The following is a 27,792-nucleotide window of genomic DNA, read 5'->3' as shown; positions in this document are numbered from 1 at the left end:
TCTCCAGTATTCTCTTTTTGCCTTTTTATTTTAAACCAAATCCCTTTTTGTTTCCTCACGTTTTTAAAATTTATACCACCAGTTCTCATATTTTCCTTCACGCTTTTTATATTCTCCTCTTCCTTCTTGTACACTGAAATTCCTAGACTATAATTAAAATTTTACTTTACAAATCCACTCAAGCCAAGAGAACCTTTCAGTAAGACTTGTACAATCTTTATATAACACATAATTATAATATATTCACTTGGATTTGTCTTTGTGTTTACAAGTAGAAATTTGCCCTCAGAGATGCAGAGGATAAGAAAAATAATCATGTCTGCTTATTTTATATAACTGCATAGCATGGATTGTTACATGACTTGCTCTACTAAATTCTTAAATTTCACCATTTGGATATTAAAACTATTTTATTTTTAATTCAGTGATTATCTTTTGTTTTGACATGTTTCCACTGTTGTAAAATACTTAATGATATATTGTTTTGTGGTTTCATTTTTCCAGGTTGAAATTCTTGAGCATGAGATTATTCAAGAAAAGCAAAGTCTTCAGAATTGTCAGAATTTAAGCAAAGATCTAATGAAGGAGAAAGCTCAGCTTGAAAAAACAATTGAAACACTTAGAGAAAATTCAGAGAGACAGGTTCATAAATTTCCTATTAAGCATTGTATTTTAAAATTTATTAACAAGTTATTTTAGAGTTTATGCAAATAAAATGTTCATATAGCATTAAGTGTTCATAAATACTTTAGAATTTTTTAGATTTTAAAATAACTATGATTTTACCTCCCTTTCTATGCCATGTATTTTAGTAAAGTTAAAGAGAAAGCTTAGACATTTTTTAATTGCCAGTATGATTAATAATTAACTCATATACAATTTTGCAGTACCTGTGCTTTCAAGTGTCTTTGGAAAATGACTGTGGAGTGGAGTTGGGGAGAATTGGGAGTGGAGTTGGGGAGTAATGCAGCTGTACTCTGACCCTTAAAAAAAGGGAGAAGTTGTGGCAGCAACCATCTTGGATACTTTCAGATATATTTTCAAGTTCTAATCGATCATTTTTATTTTATGCTTGAGGAAACAGGATAGATTGAATGACTTGCTATTTTAAATGTCATATTTATTTCTCAGATGTAGAATTATTTGTTTTATATTATCTAGGTATAGTCTTCAAACTACCTATAAAAATACAAATTTCTATAGAGCTACAGAATAAAAATTCTAGAGCTAAGGCTTGAATCTGTACTTTTACAAGATTCTCAGGGGATTGTTTAACACACAAAATCTTGAACTATTATAACATGCCATAAATTGGATGGATTAGTTTTCAGATGTACCGGGGATTTTGTTATGTTATGTTTACAAGTGAGAATTCTTTTGGGGAATGAATATACAGCCATATGTAATATATATACACACATATTGTACAGCAGATATTTACTGAGGATTCTCTGTGTTAGGTATTGCAAAATGTATTTATGAAACTAAAAGCTTATATACTGAGGAGATAGATATGTGTGTATGTTTCACCTGTATTCATATTTGAATTTGAAACATGCAGTTATAAATAATCTGAAGATCATTTTGATTTATATTAAACACATCTCTCTGAACCATTCCTTTACATTATGAGCTCCCTAAAGACATAAACGCAGTGATCTCAGTAAATATTTGGCAGAATTAAAAGTAAGATAGATGTGCTAACACCCTTTTATGTTCTAATTTCCCTGTTAGTTTTTGGACAGGAGTAACTGTGTAGTTCAACATATTTAGTTCTTGCTTAAGCTTATAATTTTCTCGTTTCTCTTTTTAAATTAGGTTAAAATATTGGAACAGGAAAATGAACATCTGAATCAAACTGTGTTATCCTTAAGGCAGCGTTCCCAGATAAGTGCTGAAGCAAGGGTGAAGGACATTGAAAAAGAAAATAAAATTCTTCATGAATCTATCAAAGAAACAAGTAGCAAGCTAAGCAAGATTGAATTTGAAAAACGACAAATTAGAAAAGAACTGGAACATTATAAAGAGAAAGGAGAACGAGCAGAAGAACTTGAAAATGAGTTGCATCATCTTGAAAAAGAAAATGAATTGTTACAGAAAAAGATAACCAATTTAAAAATTACTTGTGAAAAAATTGAGGCCCTTGAACAAGAAAATTCAGAGCTAGAAAGAGAAAATAGGAAATTGAAAAAAAGATTGGATAGCTTTAAAAACCTTAGTTTTCAGTTAGAATCCCTAGAGAAAGAGAATTCCCAACTTGATGAGGAAAACTTAGAATTGCGAAGGAATGTGGAATCTTTAAAGTGTGCAAGCATGAAAATGGCTCAGCTACAACTAGAAAATAAAGAACTAGAAAGTGAAAAAGAGCAACTTAAGAAGGGTTTGGAGCTCATGAAAGCATCTTTCAAAAAAACAGAACGCTTAGAAGTTAGCTACCAGGGTTTAGATACAGAAAATCAAAGGCTACAGAAGGCTCTTGAAAACAGCAATAAAAAAATTCAACAATTAGAGAGTGAACTACAAGACTTAGAGATGGAAAACCAAACATTGCAAAAAAACCTAGAAGAGTTAAAAATATCTAGCAAAAGACTAGAACAGCTAGAAAAAGAAAATAAATCATTAGAGCAAGAGACTTCCCAACTGGAAAAGGATAAGAAACAACTGGAGAAAGAAAATAAGAGACTCCGACAACAAGCAGAAATAAAAGATACCACATTAGAAGAAAATAATGTGAAAATTGGAAATTTGGAAAAAGAAAACAAAACTCTTTTCAAAGAGATTGGTATTTATAAAGAATCCTGCATTCGATTGAAAGAATTAGAGAAAGAAAATAAGGAGCTTGTGAAAAGAGCAACTATTGATGTAAAAACTTTGGTTACATTACGTGAGGTAAATAATAGTTACCTAATTAAAGGCAAATATTTTTCATATTTTTAACTCCACGTTTTTTAAAGATTTATTGGAACCCATCAGTAATTTGCATCACTTCTTACGATTCTAAAGTAGAAATTTAGAATTAGAACTAGAAACAGTTTCCAAGTTTCCTACTTTTGTTGAACATTGGAGTTTTTAAAGAAATTGTAATACTAAGTCTTCCAAGTAGTATCTGACTTGTTACATTATAATTTTATTTCAAAATAATATGAAAATATTTGATCAAGAGTCTTACTGAATGCTAAGTATAATAGAAAGTATAATAGCTACTATTTCTTGAATGCCAACTATGTGCCAAGTACTGGGCTAAGGACCTCATTAGTTGTGTTTATATATAATTTATATATATTATGTATATTATTTATATAATTTGTATGACCAATTCTTTATAGGTATTTTTTCCATTAGATTAGAAAACTGAGGTTCAGAGACATTATGTAACTTAATTAGGATGACACCGTTAATAAATAGTTTGCTGGATTCAAATCCAGATCTTTTCAGATTAAAGCCCCATGAATTTTTACCTCTAAGCTAGACAATTCAAATCAGGTTGAACTTAAAGGTCAACACTGAACAATTGGTAGTTGCTTGGATCTATGTGTTGACAAGAATTGTGAAATTTATAGTATATTGGCAGCAGGTCCTGTGAAACGTGGTTGGTGCAAATCAGCAGATACCATGCTTGCACCAAAAGAGAGTTTGACTCTTTTTTGCTATCCCTATGTTGTACTATATATGATCACCCTTGAAGTTCAATTTAAAAGTATCTTAGTTAGCTATCTGGTAGAAGGTCACACTTGGAAGTCTGCAGTTCTGCTAAAGAGGCATCGAGAGGGTCCAGTATGAGCCTTTCATTTTTTCCTTTCTGTTGTTCTGCAGTCTTACAGACATGAACAATGGGTTCCTTGTGCCTGAACTTGTAAGAATATCCCCTAGTTCTTCAGATCCATATCCTCTTCTACCAGGAGAGGGATGATAGTGGGAGAAGCATCCACTATATATTTATAGAAAGAAACATATACTAAACATGCACTAGAAACATGCATTAAAGTTCTAGCTCGTTATTTTAAAATTACTGGATATGTGTTTTTTCCCCCACAGTTCTCAAATGTAAGATGTGTAGTCACAAGTAAAGAATGAATAGTTTCTCCATTTAGTTTTTAACACTAAAAAGTTAAGGGAGGAAGGCCAGTTGGCTTAGTTGGTTGGAGTGCTCATAACACCAAGGTTGCCGGTTTGATTCCCACATGGGCCAGAGAGCTGCGGCCTCCACAACTAGATTGAAAATAACGACTTGACTTGGAGCTGATAGGTCCTGGAAAAACACACTGTTCCCCAATAATATATATACATATATAATACATAAATACATATATATATAGATATAGATATATACACACACTATATATATATATATATATATATATATATATATATAGTATATAGTATATAGTATATATATTGTATATATAGATAAAGCTAAAAGGGAATATTAGCCAAAAAAAGCCAAAACAATTCTGTTTGGACTACATTATATTGCTTAACACTTTTTAATGATGCAGGAAAAGTTCAGCCACACTTCAGTCTTTCTTGCTTCGTATTATATGTATTTCTGGATGGTGAATTTCTTAGATGTGTGTGTTCTTGACACTTACATGAATTTTGCATTACTTTTAAAATAAGGATTTGGTGAGTGAAAAATTGAAGACTCAGCAAATGAATAATGATCTTGAAAAATTAACTCATGAGCTTGAGAAGATAGGGTTAAATAAAGAGCGACTCTTACATGATGAACAAAGTACTGATGACAGGTGAGTATTAAGTCTATTTGGCAAACAGTTCAAATCATTATTATTTTGTTGTTCAAACATTGGTTCTTGCCTGTACTATAGCTACAGAATACATTTATGTATTTCACCATTTCTGGTTCCTTTCTTCCCTTAGAAAAAGTTTTATAACAAAAAAAAGTAAAAAAATCCTAATATTGGAATAAGAAAAAAAATCCAAAAAGTTATTATATAAATTCAGTTACATAATAAGAAAATAAGATGCCACCTGGGTAGCACAAGATCAGAGACTGTAATTTTTTGTGAAAGTAGAATGAGACATTAACAACAAACCCCTCTCTGGTGAAACATGCAGTCAATTTAAGCAAGTTATTTTTTATTTGAATCATGTGCTTAAATGCCTCAATTCTTTCATTTATTTTGAGTGCCAAATGTGGACTTAAAGAGAAATGGAAGAAAAGTATGAAATAAAGGGAAATATATTGAGAAGCAAGTAAGATGTAAAAATAATGTGGAACACTAAGGTTTGACAAACAGAATAAAAAATTAACTTATATAGCATTTAATTTTGTGAATTATCATTACAGGTTTAAAGAAAATTTCTATTCTCCTATGATAATTGTAATCTATCAAACAGTTAATCAGATTTTCAAGCAGTCTGCTATTTACCACCTAGTCAGCCATGTGATTCCAGCTAGAATAGAAATGTGTATTGTTAAGAATATTGTTTTATGTAGGCTAGATTTTAATTCATTGGAACTTTTATAATTAGATCATTTATATTTTATCATCTATCCATTATTCTAGTAAGTATTTATATCAAATAAATATATATGGGAAAAAATAATGTTAATCATTATATGGGATTTGTTTATGTAATCTTGAGAAATTTAAAGTTTATAGAACAGATTGATACTTTTAAAGGTTAATTCTGTAATAACAAACAAATAATGAGAGGCAGTCTAGCAATCAATTCAAGCAATCATAATTGAATTATACAGATATTTCATGAGAAAAAATATTTTTGAGTTAAACAGATAATTAAGGACAACTTAATTGACTATCTTTTAATATATTAGTTTGGTGCACAAGTAATTGTGGTTTTTGCAGTTATTTTTAACCTTTTGAACTGCAGTTTCTTTTGCACCAACCTAATAGGTACTGAATATGCATCACTTTATTTAAACAGATATATTACCTGCACGTAAGACATTTGAAAAATTGCCCCCCCACCAAAAAAAAAAAGGTAGGGTAAAGTGTAGTTGCCCTGATGGACCCTGTGTTACAAATTTATGAACCCACCTCTAGATGGGTCATTCATACTGTTTGGTATCTGTACCTTTTGTCAAACCTTAATTCATACAATTAGGTAATGTTGATTGAGCTCTCATTACCTGCTGGTTATCAAGCGTCAAAAAAAATGATTATGTTTCAGCTGAACCGTGAAGAATGATGGAAATTTGCGAAGTGGCAACTGTGGGGAAGGGTTTCCAAGCAAATAAAGCACAAAGATGTGTTGAGCAATTCTTAGAGTGATAATGAAAGATGGATTAGAAAAGAGGCAATTTGGGACCACAGAGACCAGTTAGAAAGCTATTGTAGTAGTCTAGGCAAGATGTGATGTATTTATTAATCCATACATATTTATTTATATAATGAAAACATATTAGACATGGTGATGAAAGCATATATTGAACTAACATTTTTAGGAAATGGAATTGAGAGCAGTTAATAATCATGATAGAACCTGGGGGATCAGGGAAATAAGTGTCTTAAGCCACTAAACCAGCTTCTTTCTCAGTCAGTAAGTTAGCTTTACCATCACAAAGAAAGTAGAGGCTCACAGCCATAAATTCCTTTGACATTCATCCTCTCCCTCCATCTTGGAATTTATTTATATCTGCATCTGTCTCTACCTTTTATTTCAGATGTTGTCCCTACTTCTTTTGTTAGTTAACCTTTTTATCTTTCCATTTGATATCATTCCATCTGATCTCCTTTGAAGATATTATTATTATTAAGATACTTATTCTTGCCATAAAGGAATAGTCTAGTTGTGGAACTGACTGTAGAAATAGATTAACTGAAAGGCAACAAAGTAAATTTAGTGGTAGAGTTGTAAACAGAGTGCTGTGTGATCACTCTTGTCTTTCTCTTTTAACAACTCTTTTCTTGTGTCTTTTAGTATAATTTCCTAGGGTTATATTCTCAGGCCTCTTATTCATTCATTCTATATACTGAGCATTCCCATCCATCATTTTACCTGATGTCCATATTATTCTCTGTTTACTGGACATCTCTATCTGGACAGTCCAGAAGCAACTCAGGCATCACAAATTCAGAATATCCAAAGACACACTCATTAAATGCTTTAAAAATGTTTGTTGACTCAAGCCGATACCAAAATGAGTGAGATTTGTTCTCCAGTCTCAATGAACTTAAAATCTGGTTGAGTAGAAAATATATACAAACAAATTAATTATAGTACAAGCAGAATATGATAAAATTTCTCATTACATACTTTAGGTTTTTATTTTAATTATCAGGATTCTCAGTTGTAAGAAATAGATTTAGTCAGAATCCCTAGTTTCTGATTCACTCTCAAACTGATCACGCACTGTCCCTTTTGTAAAAAACAAAACAAAACTTAATTAAGAATAATTTAATTATTCGTGAACCCAGCATTCAAAAAGATAACTAAAATATTGACATTCTGTAAAATATTGACATTCACATCTATCTGACTCTAGCACCAGTATCCTGTGTCTTTAGTATATCAGTTCCTTTATAAAATATTCTGCAAGTACTCTATATCCTGAAGACAATGTCTTCAGTGAGTTTTAAGTCTTAGCTATTCATATGTTCTTGTATAAATACTTTACACTTAATATTATAGACAAATACTTGACAATATAATAAATGCATTCATTTCTTTCTATAGATTCTATTCTTATAAAGCTAAAAGGTATATTTTGAGATAGATCTTTCGGATGCCTGTTTTGGGCATTAATTTTTGCTTTTGACAACCTAAGGTGTAATCAGGAGCTCTATTTACTCAGTGATTTTTGTTTCTTCATGACCAGGAATAGCTTAAAAGGGAGAATAGGGCAGTAAGAGGAGGATGATTTGACGTTTTTTTAAAAGGCTGTATTATAAAACTTGTTTATGGCATCAGTATCTGTGGTCATAAATTATCTTTAAAAATAATTTTCTGACTTCCACTGATGAACTTTTATTATTTTTATATTTGGATAGTAGGTACAAACTTTTGGAATCTAAATTAGAATCTACGCTAAAGAAATCTCTTGAAATAAAAGAGGAAAAAATTGCTGCTTTAGAAGCTCGATTAGAAGAATCCACAAATTATAACCAGCAATTGCGCCAAGAACTTAAAACAGTAAGTGATTTCCTTGGAAAGAGTTTTAATTGTCAAAATTTGGAGAGAAAATTGTGAAGTAGAAAATAAAAATATAACAGCATTTTATTCAGTTTTTTCTTAAATTTGAGAGTATTCTTAAACAGATGTTTGTCATATAGTTCATGATAAACTGTATTTTGTCTATACACTATAATTTATTCAATCCTATTTCATGTGCCTATGTCCCTATGCAATTAGGAACATGTCAGAATAGTGAGAGAGGGATGGGCAAAAGGCAGGCTTATTTCATTGGGGAAAGGTCTCAGTGCGATAGTGTAACACGACTCTGACACTAACTTCCTGTGGAACATCTAGGTAAAAGTTTGATAAGTAAAGATATGGATATGAGAATACCAAATCGAGGGAAATCATATGTGTGGTATAAGAAAGCACCTGATCTCATAAATTTGAGGTTTTTTCCTAGACCTGTTTTCTTGTGATATTTGGAATTACTCATTTAAGTAAACAAGGCAAGGACATTTATTCATGTTTTCCCTACATGAATAAATTGAAATTGAAGGGGCTTGCTCATTCGATAGTGTTAATATAATAGTAGATTGTGAAAATCATTTTCTGGTTTATTCTCCTTTTTATCATCTCTGCAGGGCTCCTAGGAATTGTTTTTACAGTCAATTAAATATTCAAATGTACGAGATTATACTGTGAGCCACATTTAGAACCATTTGATTCAGAACACTATGGGAGATACAAGTAGATAGCAAGCAGGGTACTGTCATGTGTCCTTCTTCACATAGTTGTCTGAGAGTCATCTTTCCACTGCCGTGTCTTGCATATGATTGTTCAGGTGCAAAAAGATGAGATTCACATTGGGTTTGTGTGTGCTCTACAGCAGTCATCATCTCTTGCAACAACTCCAAAGGCATAGACTTAAGGTCTCCGCAATAGTTATTACCAATTTTAAGAGCTGCTGCACTCAGAGAACTTCAAAGATATGGCTTCCTGTTAGGTATTTATAGTTTTCCCAGTCCAAATACAATTTACCAATCATGGGTCATATTTCCCATAAACAATCCTGCCGGGTAACACGGAACATTCCAACTTTATTAGGTTTCCATAGGAAAAGGTTACCTGAAGGTGAGTTTCTCATGCAGGCAAGAAAAAGGTTTTGTTCACCATTTTCCCTTACCATCATTGCTGGTATTTGTCCCAGACATTACCGTAGAACATATATTGTTACAGAAGAAATTCTAGAACTTTTAGTAGTTAACAAAAAGGATTTCTAAAAAATAAAGTAAAATTTGGTGCCAGATTTCATTAATTTGTATTTCCTGAATTTTTTACCCTATTAAGCATTGTAACTAAGTTGCAAGTAAAGTCAACTCATGAAGCTACTCATCTAGAAAATGAGTAGGTTTGGATGTGGTTGGTATACACTACGGATTTCTAGCCTTAAAAGTGGAGATTAAAATTCCATTGTCTTTCACTTCCAGCCATTTTGGCATAACTAGTATTGGTCTAGCTTCCTGCCATAAACATGTATTCAACTAGAGTTAGACCGTTCTGACTTTTAGTACTATACATGAAGATGTATATCACTTGAAGATAGACTATGAAAGTTAAATATGAACAGTATAAGGCCTAACGTAACTACTAAAATAGCATGACAAAGAGGTGTGGCTAATATGACAGCAAAAACAATAAGATAGAATCATAAAAAATCCAAAAGAAGGAACAAAAATTTAAAAAAGAGGGATCAAGTACAGATTAGACAAATTTTCTGTGTGAACATAGATTGGAGATTCTGATTAATGATATATAAGGTAAAGGAACCATTTTTGAAACTTAGTTATAAGGAATAATGGCCTAAAAATGAGAAGCTTTGAGTTTTATTCTCAGTTCTCCTTAATAATAATGACCTACGTGTATAATCTTTCTAAGCCTAGGAAAAAAGATCCTGTGGGAAATTAATGTAAAATAGGAGACTTGAAATGATGTCACCCAACTATGTTATTAGGGTATTAAAAGTAAAAAAGGGAAAAAAAACTTGAAAAAATTATGATCCCAGAACACCTATTAGATCACTTGCCGAGCTTTAAATTGCATTCTATCTTGGCATCTTTTTCCTTTAGTCTCACATCGTTATTTTCTAATTCAATAGTAACAAAGTTTATTACTGAGTCACAAGCTTTCTTAAGGTTTGCATTAAACATTGAATTATTTTAAATGTTTATCCTTGCCTTAATATAAAGTTTGAGTTAATTTAGAAATTTATGATAAATATCTCCTAGGATAAACTAGTGATTCAACATAAGTATAACAATAATCATTTCAAACTGAAGAGAGCTATTTAAATGATTCAGTAATTTTGGTAATGTAAGATGACGAAATTGTTAATTTTGAGTTGGCTCTCTTAATGTTTGGCTGTGATCACACCAGAAAACCTTGGATAAGATATATCCTTCTGTTGCTTACTCTTTGTAAAATAAATTGCAGTAATTATATGTGGATCAAGATCTGAATAAAGAAGCCATTAACTTATTTATTAACACGGCTCATTCAGGGCAACATATCCTTCATAAAAGAACAGACATATATAGATACTTCCTCAATTTTAATTTAGAAATCTTTTTAAGAGGAATCGTCACCTGTGTCAAGTCTTTATTTGTTCTTTACATGGGGATCTCTGAAATCTCAAAATCAGCTATAGATGTAACTCTAAAAACAACTGGTACTATATAGCAACATGTTTAGGTCCAATTATTCTTCAGCAACATTTTCAGCATAAACAATAGGATATGAGGATATGAAATTACCGAATATATTGTAGGAGTATGACACATAAGCAGAGTATATTTAGTAGTTCTAAGAGGAAAGGATTTGTATTTTACAAAGCATAAATTGTGATTATGATAATAATGATTGGACATACTATTTATCACATTTTTAAAATAAAGTGTCTCTCACATTCACCAGACCAGTACAGAGTCAAATTAATTGTAAAAAATAGAACTTTGGTGATTGTTTCCCCCATTAAAATATTTTAAATAAAATTTTAGGTGAAAAAGAATTATGAAGCTCTTAAACAGAGACAAGATGAGGAAAGGATGGTACAGAGCTCTCCTTCAACTTCTGGTGAAGATAAATGGGAGCGAGAAAGTCAAGAAACGACCAGAGAGCTTCTGAAAGTTAAAGACAGATTAATTGAAGTAGAAAGAAATGTAAGTATTTAAAAATATTTGTAGGAATAGGTTTTTTAGGAATAAAGAATATATAACTCAGAAAACTTATGTAATCTGGTTTTATAGATTTGTTCGTTTTATACTTTCTTGGCTGATTTATTTTATAATATTAAAAAAGACTGAAGAACTCATAATTTAATATGCTCTTCTCTATCACCCTCGCATAAGTTCATCAACAAACTTTGTCAACTCTATCTTGAAAATATTTGCTTCTTTCCTTCTCTGCTGCTACCACTCTAGTCAAGGTACCATCATCTCTCATCTCTCATCTTGTCTATTAGAATATCCTCCTCACTCACCTTCCCTCTTCCACTCCAAGCCCAGTCTAACCCATTCTCAATGCAGTAGCCAAAGTTGTTTTTTTTTTAAGCATAATCCAAATCATGTCACTTTCCTGCTTAAAATATTCAATGGCTTCCTATTCAATAAGAATAAAATCCATATTCTTGACTGTGTCGTATAAGATCCTTCCTGACATAGCCCTGCCTGTATGACTGACCTTGTACCATACACTTTTCTACCCACTCTGTTTATCAATCTGGGGATAATATTATCTGTCAATATCTGGGAAACACAAAACAGTCCCTGTCACATAATAAATAAGTAAATTAGTTCTAGTCATATTGGCATTTTCTGCTTTTCCTACCGCAATCCTTTCTGTTTGCTTCCTCTACTGGGAACACATGGCTGGCTTCCCACAGCATTCAGGTCTCATGTCACATATCTCCTGCAAGAGATGTCCCCTCACCCCTTTTCCTAGTACAGTAGCTATCCCCCAACTAAACTAGTCACCATCACACCACTGCTGTACTTAGCTTTTTCATAGCATCTTTCACTTGTGAAATTATATTTTTTATTCACTTATATGTGGTTTATCTACTGTAAAACAAAGCTCCTTGTAAGCAGGTAGCTTGTCTTTCTTTTTCACCACCGTGCCTTCAGTGTATAGAATAATGCCTGGTAGATAGCAGATACTTAATAAATATTTGCCAAACAAGTCCAGTAAATATTTAACAAATAATAATTAAACAATTTCAACAACGATTTATCCTTCAAAGATGAATGAGCTTTAGGAACTTACATGCTAGCAAATAAAATAGTTGTGGTTGTTACTGTTTTTTAATTTAACTTTAAAAATTTTAAGCCATAAAGCCAAAAATTAATCTCTCATACCATTGATTCCTACTTTCTTATCCAAAAAATAATCACTATAAACAGTCTATCTTCCCAGAAAAATGTTTGTAATTTATCTATGCATAGAAGTATATTGCCTTTACAAATTTATACCTGTGGGATCATACTGTACAATATTTTTATTCGCATTTATCTTGGAGATCTTTCTATTTTAGCAGATACAGATCTGTCTTGTTTAATGACTACATGTTATTCCATAGTGTGGATGTTAGCATAATTTATTTAAATAAATACCACATTGATGGACATTTAGATTATTTTCAGATTTTGCTGCAATGGAAATGTATGTTTAAACATGTTCATAAGGTGGTAAATTCCTGACAGTGCAGTTGGTAGGCCCAAGGGTATATATACATATCAGAGTGTTTGTTTGTGTATATGTTTAATTTTAATGGTTAATTTTAATATCATTGTATTAACCTTTCAAAGTCACATCAATTTTAAATCTCACACAGAGTACCTATTTTTCTAGATTAACATTGGGGATTACCAGCCTTTTAATTTTTGTTAAAGTGATAGGAGATATTTTAATTTGCATGTTTTACATTATTAACAAACTATTTCATAACTTTTCATGTATTTATAGGACATGTATGAGTGCCTATTTTTAATTATTCAGTGATACACAGACACACACACACACAAATACACAGAGGGTGCCGAAAAACTGTATACACATTTTGAGAAAGGAAAAATACTATTAAAAGTGTAATACTCAATATATACCAATAACAAAAGATGAATACAAGTCACATTTGACTTCTGCAATTACAAGAGGTATTAAAAGTGACCATCGGCGTAATTTTAATACAGTTTTTTCTTTCTTAAAATGTTTCCTTTTTTTGGCACCCTCTGTATATTAGTCATTTGAATTAATAATTACATTTCAGACAATTTGGCTGGCATGTAAAGTCCTATAAGCTAAATATCTTTTCCCATTTACTTTTCTTTATAAATTTCCATTAGAAAAAAATTAACTGGTTGTCATATTTTAGCCAATTTAGGTAATGGGTTTATAAAGATGGCTAGCCCTGTATTATTAGACTGGTAATTTTTTGTGTATTTACCAGTATATTTGCTAACCTCTTATTTTCCCGTTGCAAACTTTTCCTGTTCTGATATATCCTTTCTACTCTCAGCTATTTCTTCTATTCATTATAGACTATAGGCATTTTTCTTATTCCTAGGGATCAGCAGAGCTTATGGTTTCCAAAGAGCTGAACTACAATAGCACTTAACATATGTAGGTGAAAAATGGTTTATCTCTTTGGTGTGTCAAGATGGTATATAAATATATCAGTATTCTATATTATTATTTCAGTATAAATTGTTTTCATCCTTTTTATTTGATTAAATAAACAAAAGATGTACAATATCAAAAGCCATCTTGAAGCATTTTTCTTCCTCAGCTTTGATTTGATGGTGTAATATGTGGATTAAATCATGACTTCCTTGTTATACGGTGACATGTAGTATACATAACATGAAACCCTATAAAGTGAATTGTTATATTTGCCCCCTAATGTAGATATGATAAAAATGATTTGTTGGGATTCAGTTGTAACTTTTTATGCATATCGCAGTTATATACAAATTTTGGCCTTTTTGTGTCATGAAGTATTATTTCGGTTTTCTAAAGGGTTCTTTGTTTCCACTTTCTGATGCTAACTTTTTTATGAAATGTTATTTAGGAATAATCCTGAAAATATAACATTCATGACAAGTATTTTAATATCTAGCACATTAAATGTAAAGACCTATGATTTGTACAGTAATTCAACCGTTTAACTATAAAATTGAAATATGGCCTTATGTACTGGAAAAATTGAAAATGGTATGTTGTGTTTGAATTTGCTCCAGAAGTCCTCTGGATAAAATAGAGTATTAGTGAATGTTTTATATCATGAAAAAAAATCACTAAAGAAAATACCTAACATCTGTTAAGTCTATTATGCACTAAAGTTTTTAAACAGATGGTTAAGATTGTTTTTGCTTGTCTTCCAAATATTTGTGTTTATAAAATACTTAAATTTTTGCTGCTCTTGCTGGGACCACCATATATACAAATATTGCCCTTCAGGCAGGTAGAAAAGGAGCACTCCACTAATGAGATTAGACACAGTCCCACTCATTCTTGACATTCTGGGCACTTTTGAGCAATGTACAAACCATTTAAATGACAATCCCATTCTAGTTTCTTATGTTAGTCAATATATTTAGAATGGAGTATTTTATTTTTCAGACATTATGAAGCATACAGAGATAGACACGATAGTATATTAGGGTTTTATAATTATTGCTTTCTTTTTCTTAGATTAAATATCTGTTTACAATTTAGGATGGAGGAAAAATTTTAAGATTGTTAGGGGTTTTTTTATTATTATAATGGTAATAAATATTCATACAAAATTCCAGTATGTGTTAAAGAGAAATATGTTTGATGTTGCTTTTAATATTTATGTTTTCTTTATTAAGAATGCTACACTGCAAGCAGAGAAGCAAGCATTGAAAACTCAACTGAAACAGCTTGAGACACAGAACAATAATTTGCAGGCTCAGATTCTTGCACTTCAGAGGCAGACAGTGTCATTACAGGAGCAGAATACTACTCTTCAAACACAGAATGCCAAGCTTCAGGTTGTAATGTAATATTTGGGGTATATGCAACCAAAGTCTTGAATTATGCTACTAAAATAAGGGTGACCAGATATAGTAACATTGTTTCTTAGTGAATGAATTCAACAGTTAATTGAAGGTAAATTAAAATATTTCTATTACTGCTACCCCAAGCTTTCATACATCAGCATTTTTAAATGTCAGAGCCTCTCAATATTTATTAATGAATTCACTCAAGAAATATAAATAAAATGAAAATAATTTCATCATAAACAATTTGATTATAATTAATCAGGTAGAAACCCTTACTTTAGAGTATGGTTGCAGTATACCATTCCTTGTTTGATTTTTACAGTTTTCTTATTGATTAATTTATTGGAAAAGAACACAGCATGAGGATTTTGTCTTCAGACAAGTCCTTAATTCAAAGGATCCATCTTATACTTAACATTGCCAGTGTCTTTTTCAAATAGAGCAATCAGGTGGGAGAAGTACAACTCTCTAAAATCTCTTAAATAACAGAAGAAAAGAAGTTCCCACTCAACATAAAAGTTAGTCTTTCTGCAACTCTTTTCCAAATGGTAAAGTAGATGCTAATATAATTTAGACTCAAGAAGATTTCCAATTGTATTATCACAAGTAATTTTTCGGTTCTATGAACTCTCAACTTCTAGCAAATGATAAACTAGCATTTCAAATTCTGTACTTTTTCATGACTGGAATACAGTTTGTTGCTAATCACCTTCATTTAAAATAATTCAACCCAAAACATATATATGATTTATAGCTCATATAGATCTCATAAGATATGGAGTATACCAACTACCAAAAGTCAAAATTAAATGGTAGCCTTGTTCTTAGGGACATTAAAATCCAAATTTTATCAGTATAATGTGCATATATCTGCTTTGATTTATTTAGAGCTTCCTAAAGTTGATGTAATTAATCCTTTACTAAAAAAAAAAGAAAAACATAAGCTATTTTTCTTATATCTGATAACAATATGCATTTTTACAGGTTGAAAATTCCACACTTAATTCCCAAAGTACCTCACTTATGAACCAGAATGCACAACTCCTAATCCAGCAATCTTCCTTAGAAAATGAAAATGAATCTGTAATCAAAGAGCGAGAAGATCTGAAATCTCTCTATGATTCTCTGATCAGAGATCATGAGAAGCTAGAACTTCTTCATGAACGGCAGGCTTCAGAGTATGAATCTCTCATTGCTAAACATGGAACTCTAAAGTCTGCCCACAAAAATCTTGAGGTGGAACATAAAGACCTCGAAGACCGGTAATTTATTATATTTTTTGTGTTTTTAATTTAAAACCAATTTTCTTTGGGTAATATAATGGTACGTGTTAAACAGGTCTAATTTATATATGAAATTTATATGAATTTACATGTGTTTTATGTGATACTAATAAGTTACTTGTTTTGTTTTTGTTTTGTTCATTCTAAAAATTCTTTTTTCCTAAAGAAATATTATAAACCAAATACCTAACTTTTTTTCCAGTTACAATCAGTTACTAAAACAGAAAGGACAGTTGGAAGATTTGGAAAAAACACTGAAAGTAGAACAGGAAAAAATGCTGCTTGAAAACAAAAACCATGAGACTATAGCTGCAGAATACAAGAAACTTTGTGGTGAAAATGATAGGTAATAAATATTTATATATTTTAGTTTCATATTATTCATTACATCCAAAGTGTATACTATCCCTTTGCAGTACCCTTTATAACTTACAATTTTGAAAAAAGACCCCAGAGCAATAAGTAAATTACCCAACCAAATCATGCAGCTAGCTATAGAATGGCATAGACAGAAACTTAGATCTCCTGTTTTCTTTCGTTGTTTCTTTCATGATGTATTCAACTAATTAATTTTTTAAGCCACATTATATAATGACATTTTTGTACCTTGACAGCATTTATTGAGACAGATGGAATGAAACCTGATTCTTTATTGAGACAGATGGAATGAAACCTGATTCTTTATGTCTTCCTTTCTTTTTGCTAGTCTGCTATACCAACTTTTGTCTGTTGAACTTGCTACAAGTGAGCAATTTCTGTCTCTCAAATCTGTTCTTGCCCAGCTTTTATGCACTCATATCTGTGTTCGAAAGGAAGAAAAGGCTTTAAATAAAACCTGAAAGAGCTGTTTCTCCAAAACAATATTTATAAAGGTTTGTCTGAAGAGCAATAATTTATCCATTCCTCTAAGTAGCCTAAATTTTAATCATAGTTAATGCCAAACCAAGAAAGTTTCTTATGTGGACTAGGTTGTCTTGGCCTCTTTAGAATTGTGCTCACTAAATTGCCTTTTGGTGTTAATGTTCTCAGCTTTGAGGGACAAGTAATAAACTCTCTTGAAGAGCTCATTTTAGCACTTGCCATAGATGAGATTGAGGACACTGTATATTTCTTCATATCCCAGCCCCACCTCCATGAATTATCAGTAGGAAAATCTTTGATTTCCGTAGCTACTGATATACTATGTAACTGTCCGTATGTCTCAGTAAGGTTTGACCAGGTGTTATACTCATGACATGCATTCATTCATGGATTCAGCCTATATGTGGAGCATATACTTGTTTCTATGTTTCTGATCTTGCCGTTTTATTTTTTTACCCAGTCTTGATTTTTTAAATTTATTATTTTATTATTTGTAGTTCTTGTAAGCTGACTTAAATTCTTTGGGGAATGAGTTGAAGTAAATTATTAGATGTTCTGAAGAAGTACCATCCTGAGTAAAAGTTTGGTTTTTTTTGGCTACCTCCTCCTCTTGTGGCTTCCTGATCTTAATTCCATAAGACAAAGTCGGTAAACTGCAGCCAAGTAGTAGGCCATATCCAGCATGCAGACTGTTTGAGTACAACCCCCAAACTAAACAGTTTTTACATTTTAAAAGGCTGTGGGGAAAACAGAAAAGAAGAGCATGCTATAGACTACATGTGGCCCATAAAGCCTATTTACTCTCTGGTCCTTTACAGAAAAAGTTTTCTGATCACTGCTCTTAGAGATCAGTGGACCTTGTTCTGAAAGTAGAATAGTGGTAAGAAACTAAAAAGGCTATAGTTTGATTTTTACAAATAATCTAAAATTTACTATTTATAATTGGGGACTGCATAAATATGAATAATTTGCCACAACTGAAATTCAGTTACTGAGAGATCTCAGTAACTGAAATTTTGGTTTAAGCCTGTACTTCTCAGTTGTCTGGCAACGAAGTGATAGACTATCACGTCCCATACTGGATTAATTCTCTTGGTCTGATCTTTCTTGAATTTCCATGTTGAATTTTAGAATGTTTGAATTTTCCATGAAATCAAATCTGGATTGGTCATGTTCTCGTTTGTCTTTTTTCCTATTAATACTTTAAATTTTATATGGTAGAATTTTGCATATCTTTACATTTTCAACATATTTAAATGCTGAAATATTTCTTTTCAAGGGAAAACTCATTTTTTTAAAAATCTAGTTTTTACGCAATAGAAACTGATTCTTGATCAGTTTAATAACTGCCAAAAGGATTCTTTATATCTCCTAAATACGTCTAAATGTGATTTAGAGCATTTTCACATTGTGTAAATGTGAAAATTATTTTAAGAGAATCTAATTCTATTTCTATCATGATTTCTAATTGTAGGTTGAATCATACATATAATCAGCTTTTAAAAGAGACTGAAGTTTTACAAACCGACCATAAAAATTTGAAAAGTCTTCTAAATAATTCCAAACTGGAACAAACAAGATTAGAAGCTGAATTTTCAAAGCTAAAGGAACAATATCAACAGTTGGACATCACGTCCACCAAGCTAAATAACCAGTGTGAGGTGAGCTCTAACATGTGTAATCACTGGTTCCTTCCTTTAAGCATCAAGACACATCTAAAAACTAAATAATGTTATAATGACAATAGCAGTATATATTTAGTAGGGTATTTCTAAAAGAATTGGTAAGGGATAATTGAAATTCACAGGTAATTCAGTAAAACCTCCTAAATCATTAATTTCAATTTTTTTTTTATTATTAAATTTACATTTTCAGATACTTTGAAAATTGTAAAATCATGTCCTCGTTGACCACCTGGCATATAGTAATAAACCAAAAAGGTAAAAATCTCTCCCCTTGTGGAGTTTACATTTTGGTGGAAGGAAACAGACAATAAATATAATAAATAGGTGAAATATATAGTGTTTCAGTGCTTTGTTACATATGGCTATGTAGCAAATTACCCCAAATCTTAGTGGTATAAAACAACAATTTATGATGCACAGATTCTGTGAGTTGGAATTTGGACAGGTACAGGGGGACCAGTTTGTCTCTGCTCCACTTGCAGCTAGGCCCTCAGCTGGAAGATTGAGAGGCTGATGCATGTTTGGTGGTTGATGCTGGCTATCAGCTGGAGGTATCAATTTCTTCTCCCTGTGATCTCTCCCCGTGGACTGGTTTGGACTGGTTTTTCAGAACCAGAAAAAACCATCTCGGCTTTAATGATCAAGCCTCAGAAGTCATGCAGTATCATTCCCCCTGCATTGTGTTCATTGGGGCAGTCAAAGTCCCATCCAGGTTCAAGGGGAAGAGAAATAGACTCAGCCTCTTGATGGAAAATGGCAAGACTCTGGAAGCTTACATGGACTGGCAGTACTGCTGTAACTATTTTGAAAATTAGTCTGCAACATATGGTATGTTACAGGATGATAAGTTATGTGCAAGTAAAAATAGAGTAGAGTAAAGGGGACTTCCAGAGTGGATGGGGGAGTAGTGTAGATTGAAATTTTAACTAGGCATCGTTGAACAAAAATTTAAGGACATTGGGGTATTGTGTGGATATCTGGGGAAAGAATATTCCAGGCAAACAGCCAATGCGGTGATCGTAAGGCAGGGGGATCCTGGTGTGTTTCAGGAACACTCAAGGAGGCCAGTGTAGCGGGAATGGGATGAGCAAAGGGGAGAGTAGTAGGAGATAAGATCAGAGATGTGCCTGGGTCGGCATGTTACCTTATAGGCCGTTGTAAAAAACTTTGACTTTTATTCTGGGTAAAATAGGGAGCCATTGGAGGGTTTTCTATAGAAATGATATGCCTTCTGTACACAGTTCCATTCTTGACATAATTACATGCCTCTTCCTACAAAGGTTTGATAAAGTGATAAATGTTTTGAAATATAAAAAGGATATTGAAAGCTTTAGATAATCTTTAAATTTTATGATTGGTACCTAAATAATTAGAGTCTGAATATAGCTTAACACCTGAATTCAAGGAACTTTTAGGGAACCAACACTGAAGCAAACCCTTAAACAGAATTAGAATAGATTGTACAAGAAAAGTAATAACTCATAACTTTTTGTCTGAAATTATAAACCAATAAAAAGAAAACTTAGTTTGAAAGCATATACATATAATTATTAAACAAGGCTCAGAAAGCATAAGACATTGATTCTGCCTGTGATTTACAAAAGTCTTGAGTAAAATATAATTGGGTTAATGAACTTACAAAATGGTAAAGTGAGGAACATGACAAATCAAATCCCCAAGGAACAATAAAATTGGACAAAACTGTCAAAAACAATCATTTTAGGACTCTGGAACTCAAGCAAAAGCATATAACAAATTGAGAAGCATTTATTAAAAACCAATCAACTTTGGGTAGGAACTATGGTTGTCTGAGGTGTTGTGACTTCTCCCTTTCCCATTCCCTCCCCCCATGTCCTAGAGAGTTGTCAAAGGCCAATTCTCAGATAGCCTGAGGTTGGAATATTGGTTGGGACAAGCAACAGATCAACAAACCTATCAGAAATTTAACTGGGAGATCCAAGCAATGAGACAGCCAGTCGTAGCAGGTCTTGATGAGGTCCCACAGGTCACTAGTGGACTGGAAAGCTGCTCAGGAGAGATCAGAAAGGGCCCTAGTACCTACTTAACTGGCTGATTGTCCCAACTTGAGTCAAATGTTAACTCTTGGCTACGGTCTAAGTCATAAAACAACATAGTTTGGAGGGAGTGAAAATATTAATCTATATCTTTGTGGGAAGAGATGGTGATTGGAAGAGACCACAATGAGTACTTCTGGAATACAATTAATGTACTGTTTCTTGATTTGGGTGCTGGTTTCACACGTGTGTTCACTTTGGGATGATTCATTGAGCTGTACATACACTTAAAATTTGTTCCTTTTTCTTATATACAGAAAAGGGAACAAATTTTTATCAATGTCTTATCAATGTCTGTTGACATGATAATACTATATAACAACCATAATGGACAGTGAACATTTATTTTTGCTTATGAGTCTGTTGGTCAGTTAGGCGGATATGCTAATCTATGCATTAATGTGTAGACCAAGATAGTTGATCTTACTTAGTAGGTCTTCCTCCTGCAGTTAGCTGGCATGAACGCTGAGGGCTGGCTGGTCTAGAGTGGCCCCAGCTAGCACAACTCTTCACTGATTACATGGTCTCTCATCCTCCAGCAGGAGTCCAAGAGACTGAGTGAAGGCACATAAGGCCTCTTGAGGCCTAGGCTTGGAACTGTCACACCATCACTTCCATCTCCTCTTGGCCAAAGGCATTCCAAATTCAAGAAGAGAGAAAATAGATTTCACTACTTGATGGGAAGAGTGAGAGTCACATTGTAAGAGGATTAGGTACAGGGAGGAGAACTGGATTCAATTTTGCAATGAATCTGCCACATGTTATGTTTCAATTTAGTAATATATACATAAAACAAACAGCACAATATTGACAGTTATCTCTAGATGGCTGTTTATGGATATCAATAAACAGCTTTTCTGTACTTTTTGAGGCTTTTTTAAATGTTTGTTTTGATTTTTTTTTTTTTTAAGTATGGGTTATATTTGGTAATTGTTTTTTTAAATATAGATCTCTGGCTGTACTCCAGACCGCTGAATTTGCACCCAGAAATGTACTTTTTTTTAAAAATATACTTTACAAGTGATGCAAAATTTTGAGAATCACTAGTTTGGGTTTTCTGAGACTTCTGTTGGAACCACTGGCCTAGCTAAACATATTTCCAGTTTCTATTAACTACAGAGAAAAAAACAGATCAATGCTGCTAGTAACCCAACCGTCAGTAATATGAGCTATTAATAGTAATATCAACCATTGACAAGATTGTCTAACTCCTTTGTTCAAGCCACAAAAACTATATACAGACTTTTAAGGTTCTTTGAGCACAGTGCTTGGGGGAAGAATGAAGTATATTAAGTACCTACTGCATGCCACAGGCACGACACCAGGTACTTTATATATATTATTTAATTTTTGCAAAAGTCTTGGGGGATGGGAATTATTATTCTTACTTTATAGATGAGGTCATTGAAGCTCAGAGAATTAACTAACTTGTCCAGTGTTTCATAGCTACTGAAATAGATGGCCAGGGATTTGAGTCTAGCTTTCAGACTAAAAGTTAAACAGTTTTGAAGAAAGCAGTGATTTTGGAACTAGATAATTTATTACATGTTAATCCCAGTGTTCATGAGAATTATGAAAATATATCTGTACAGCACATAAGCCAGTGCTTTAGCTGTCCTTATTACTAATCACTCATCTTCAGATCAAAGTGCAACCACTTAATTGTTCAAATAGCAGGAGACTTAAGTCTGAAGTTTTATGTATAGTTAAATTTTGTTATGTTTTTCAGATATTCTGGGTGATTTATGTTAAATGTAAATGTTGTTATTTTAAAAATTGAATGTTTGTGTTCAAACAGTTGCTAAGCCAACTTAAAGGAAATTTAGAAGAAGAAAATCGACATCTACTGGATCAAATTCAGACATTAATGCTACAGAACAGAACACTGTTGGAGCAGAATATGGAAAGCAAGGATCTTTTTCATGTTGAACAAAGACAGTACATGTAGGTACCAAATAATTTTGCACTCCAAAATATTACTCATCATTTTATCATTGCTATATCTGATAGCAAAGAAAACTCAATGCTAAATAATATTTTTTGATTTTCAACATTATTATTTCAACATATATTTTTAAATGCTTATGTTTCAGGCTCAATGCTAATAATCAAAAATACTAACATGACAACATGGGCCCTGCTCTTAAGGACCTAGTAATGTAAAGCAAGAAATACAAATAATTGCCATAATGGAGGTATGTGTAGGAGACCATAGAAATATAGCAGCCTTAGTGTGGGAGAGGCAGAGTGAACTTTCCAAAGATGATTGCTTGAACTATGGCTTAGAGGTTGAATAGGAGTTCACTTGAGGAGGCATAACCGGCCAAGATAGCAGCAAATGAAAAAACACCGTGGTATGATGAAAGTGTATTAGGATATAGTATAGAATCTAAAAATTAATTATTCTTGCTGGAGCAAAATTTGGGAAGGAGCAGCAGAGTTGTGAATAAATACTCAGGAGTCACTTCGCAAAGGTTTTTCTATGCCACACAAAGAAGTTGCTGAAAATTTTGAGCAAGGGAGTAATATGATCAGATTTGCATATTTTAAAAACATTGATGACATTTTAGAGTATGGATTGGAGGTTCTGAGAATAGAGACGAAGTAAGTTTTAAGAAGGCTGTTGCAATAATCTAATAAAAAATAATTCACAAGCAGTGGTATTTGAGATCAAATACAAGAGGTAGAATTGACTGGGTTTAATTGTTGGTAAATTGTGTTTCCGTTGAGAAGAGAGGAATCTGGTAAAATCAGGGGTTCGTGCCTGGGCAGCTCAGTGGGTAGTTTGTATATTACACCATGATGCACCTTTACCAAAGTCTTCTCTTCCCCTTGTCCCTAAATGAGAAGTACCATAGTGTAATAGAAATTCCAGATGTTAAAATCAAACCTCTAAAATCCAAACCCAATTCTTCTAATCACAAGCTATGTGATTATAGGCTAGTTACTTCATTTCTTTGATCATTGGTTTCTTTTTCTCCAAAATAGAGGTATAATACCTACTTCCAGAATTATCCTCAGGAGTAAATGTCGTAATATGTCTGTGCCTTTCAGACATGATGTACATGATGGTGAGCCAGGGCACATAGGAAACCAGGATACATTATACATTTTTTGAAGCATCAATTTTATTATAAAATTTGGGGTAGGGAACATTATTTTTATATTACTACACAGATACATCATGGAACAAAAGCTAGAGTTTCGCATGAACTTTTAAGATAAATGCTAAACTTCAAAGAAATGGCACATTTTTAGCTGCCCACTTTGGACTATACCTTCAGTCCTTTCAGGGGTACGTATGCCTTTACTCTCTGCTATAAGAGGTATTTTAGCTTAAGAAGCAGTGAGTGTATCTAAAGCTCTTGGCATTTGAGTTTCCTGTCCCTTAAGCAGAAGCATTATCCAAAGCTTTATCTTCTTAGTATTCTGACCCTTGGTGACTAATCATTTCCAAGGTTTCAGTGATTATATCTATATATTGACTTATAAGTAGTAGTATCTATTCTGACTTTTTAAATTTAAATAAAAAATATCCACCTTACATTTACATGTCAGACATTTCTATGTGAATGCCTCTGTCACATGGTTCTAGTAGGAGTGACAGTGAACAGGTAGTACTGAAAGTTTGGAGGTTCCTGATATATTTCAATAGGAAAAGGGAGAAAAGAATTGGGAGGTTTAGGCTATCTGCTATTTGCACTGTGGTATAACTGTTGGCAACTTGTGCTCACAAAGCATCTCCTTCCATAGAATCTCTCCACTTAGTTCCTTCTGGTCCCCACTACCTTAATTCAACCTTACCTCTCAACTAGACTATCCCATTAGCTTCCTGAATGCATTCTTTACCTCCGTCCTTTCTGATACATCCATTCTATTGTTCAGTTTAAGGTACCTAAAACAAAGATTTCATGTCACTTTGTAATGAAACTTTCTATATTTCTGATGAGCAAAATCTTAACCCAAAACCCCCTCACTACTTCCCCTCAAGAATGATTAATTTAGCATCCTTGCCTTTCTTTTTCAGTCTATCTAATGTGGCTTTTTTCTTTGGTCATCCAAGATAGAAATATTCTCCCTTTTATAAGTTCCTGTTGTACTTCCACAGTACTTTATTTGGGCACTGCTACTGCCTTGGATTATAATAGTCATTTGTGTATATATCGTCTGTCTCCTGTATTATAATCAGAGCGGGGCTACTTATTATTCATCTTTATATACACCTCATGCCTTCCTCATTATAAATGATTGCTAAATTTTGAGCAAATAGTATTCTTTGGCATCGCATTTCTTTTTAAAGAGTTCATTTTACTTTGGACTGTGATCTGTGATTTTTCTCTATATAATGTATCCAATAAGAACATAAAAATGAAACTGAGAGATGGCGAAAGTGTAGCATATTCATGCTTGCTGAAGGCAGGAAATAATTCTCTATGAGTAAATTAGCCTAAATCTGCCATAAAGGAAAAAAATATGTTTGCATAGAGATGCAGTTGCCAGATTATTTACTATATTTGTAATTATAAGCAAAGTATCCATTTTAATATTTTGCCTGTGTAAATTATAATAAATCATCCTTCATTCCAATAATGATTTGAGATACTAAAGATCCGAGAAAGGGGAAAAGTCAATGCTAATATAATGTTGTTTAATAGCTGTAAAAAAGATGTTAAAAGAATTCTTTTGTCATGGTGAAATTGTAATATGGAACATTATCTTCAAACAAATCCTACTGAAGAATTGAAACTTTAAATCCTATTTCCTTTTATTTAAGTAAGTTGTAAATTTAAAGAAAAGAAGAAACTTGGAAAAAATCCCGTTGTTACCACCTAATAAATTTTTAGTTGTCAACCATGGTATCTGTATTTATGTTTTGAGAAGTTAGATCATGTCACAGAATAACTTAATATCATTCATAACTGTACAAAATGTGCATGTCCTAAAATGTAATTTTTATTTTTATAGTGATAAGTTAAATGAATTAAGACGACAAAAGGAGAAATTAGAAGAGAAAATTATGGATCAATACAAATTTTATGAGCCATCTCCTCCTAGAAGGTACTGTTAGCCTAATTTTATTCATTTTATTTTGAAAAAAAAAAGTATTTTAAACATCTAATTTTGTGAAGGACTTATATATTGAATTTTAGACTGACAAGAATTTTTTAAAAATTATTCTATCAGGAGAGGCAACTGGATTACTCTAAAAATGAGGAAATTGATAAAGTCTAAGAAAGATATTAATCGGGAACGTCAGAAATCTCTAACTTTAACACCTACCCGCTCAGACTCCAGTGAAGGATTTCTTCAACTACCCCATCAAGATAGTCAAGATAGTTCTTCAGTAGGTTCAAACTCTTTAGAAGATGGCCAAACTTTGGGAACCAAGAAAAGCAGCAGTGAGTGCTTAAACTCTTTAAATACTTGTGATCTCTAGTATTGATTTAGAATCCTTTCTAAAGATTTCTTTAAAATAATCTCAATAGCCCTTTGGGTAGTCTAATGAATTCATTTCTTTTTAATTCCATACAATGATAAAATTCACTGCATCCTGCAATAATGCATAAACACATGGTTTCTTTATTGTGTGTTTAGAGATATCCCATACACAGAGATACCATCATTTGGCCAGGGAGGTAAAAGAGCGTAGAAAGAACATTGGAATAAGAGCCAGAATACCCCTGTCACTTGCTAATTCTAGTAACATGGGCAAGCGTTTTATCTTTGCATCATACTTAACAGGATGATTATGAGAGGCAAGGGAGAAGTATTTACAGAGCTTATTTTCATAATCATAACAAAATAGAATAATAAGGCATTTTATAATGAGGTTTTACTCATATACTTTGATGATATCAAACTGGAGTAAAGTTACATTGGGGAGCAGCAAAGAAAAATAGGTATGAATATGAAGGGAATGTTAGAAAGATGTAGAAATAATTGAAGGTTATGAACATTACTGAGAGATTGCTTGATAAAGGATCAGTTAAAATAGATGGGGAGATATAAATTTGTGTATAAACTTGTGATTTAATTTTTCAAATTACCAATATAGAAGTATCACATCATAATGTGCCCTATACAGTTTATAATCTTTTTATTTCATTACTTGTGTGCTTAGCTAAACAGCAAGAGCAAAGTAAAAGCCTAAAGAAATATATTTTAAGAGAAAGAGAAAAGAGGGCAATGATAGGCCCTTTGAAGATGTCAAGTTGATGACTATCAATGTTCTTATAAAATATGTAAACAGGATATTTTGAATCCACTCACTCTATCACCAGAGTCATCAAATTTAAAAAACGGATTTATATATATAAATATATATACAAGTATTTACATAATTTACATGTTCATATACATATATACATGTATGTGTATATAAATTTCACTAGTATTCTTTTGAAGTAAATAGTAGGCAAAAACAGTTACTACTTCGCTCAGGGGTAGACTATTCATTTGATGGATAATTCTCAAAACACTCAAAAAAAACTATAGATAGTGTTTCAGCCTTAGGGCAATTAATTATCTCTGAAAAGGCAGTAGTTTTGGGTATAGAATATTAGACATTAACTATAGAGTGTATTTCAGAATACACTTTAACACCCTAACAACTAGAATCCATAAGTACGCAAACAAAACACACTAACAACTAGAATCCATAAGTACACAAACAAAAAAATCATACACATATATATATATTTTCATA

At 32.3% G+C, this 27,792-nt stretch overlaps 1 protein-coding gene across 5 annotated transcripts in view; it reads left to right on the top strand.

Moving 5' to 3' along the window:
* Positions 1–27,792, top strand: part of CCDC88A (coiled-coil domain containing 88A) — a 117,110-nt gene that overhangs the window by 74,068 nt on the left and 15,250 nt on the right. For all 5 annotated transcript variants that reach the window (XM_019719705.2, XM_019719694.2, XM_019719699.2 and 2 more), the window contains exons 14-25: positions 505–642; positions 1,819–2,889; positions 4,618–4,745; positions 7,977–8,118; positions 11,157–11,318; positions 15,009–15,170; positions 16,167–16,444; positions 16,668–16,811; positions 18,801–18,987; positions 22,885–23,030; positions 26,052–26,144; positions 26,271–26,485. In XM_019719705.2, the coding sequence (XP_019575264.2) occupies positions 505–642; positions 1,819–2,889; positions 4,618–4,745; positions 7,977–8,118; positions 11,157–11,318; positions 15,009–15,170; positions 16,167–16,444; positions 16,668–16,811; positions 18,801–18,987; positions 22,885–23,030; positions 26,052–26,144; positions 26,271–26,485 (2,866 nt within the window). The remainder of the gene's footprint in view (positions 1–504; positions 643–1,818; positions 2,890–4,617; positions 4,746–7,976; positions 8,119–11,156; positions 11,319–15,008; positions 15,171–16,166; positions 16,445–16,667; positions 16,812–18,800; positions 18,988–22,884; positions 23,031–26,051; positions 26,145–26,270; positions 26,486–27,792) is intronic.

This window comes from Rhinolophus sinicus, linkage group LG05, assembly GCF_036562045.2.
Source record: "Rhinolophus sinicus isolate RSC01 linkage group LG05, ASM3656204v1, whole genome shotgun sequence".
Classification (NCBI taxonomy): Eukaryota; Metazoa; Chordata; class Mammalia; order Chiroptera; family Rhinolophidae; genus Rhinolophus; species Rhinolophus sinicus.
Note: the sequence above shows the minus strand (reverse complement) of the source record. Positions and strands in the feature narration are given on the sequence as shown.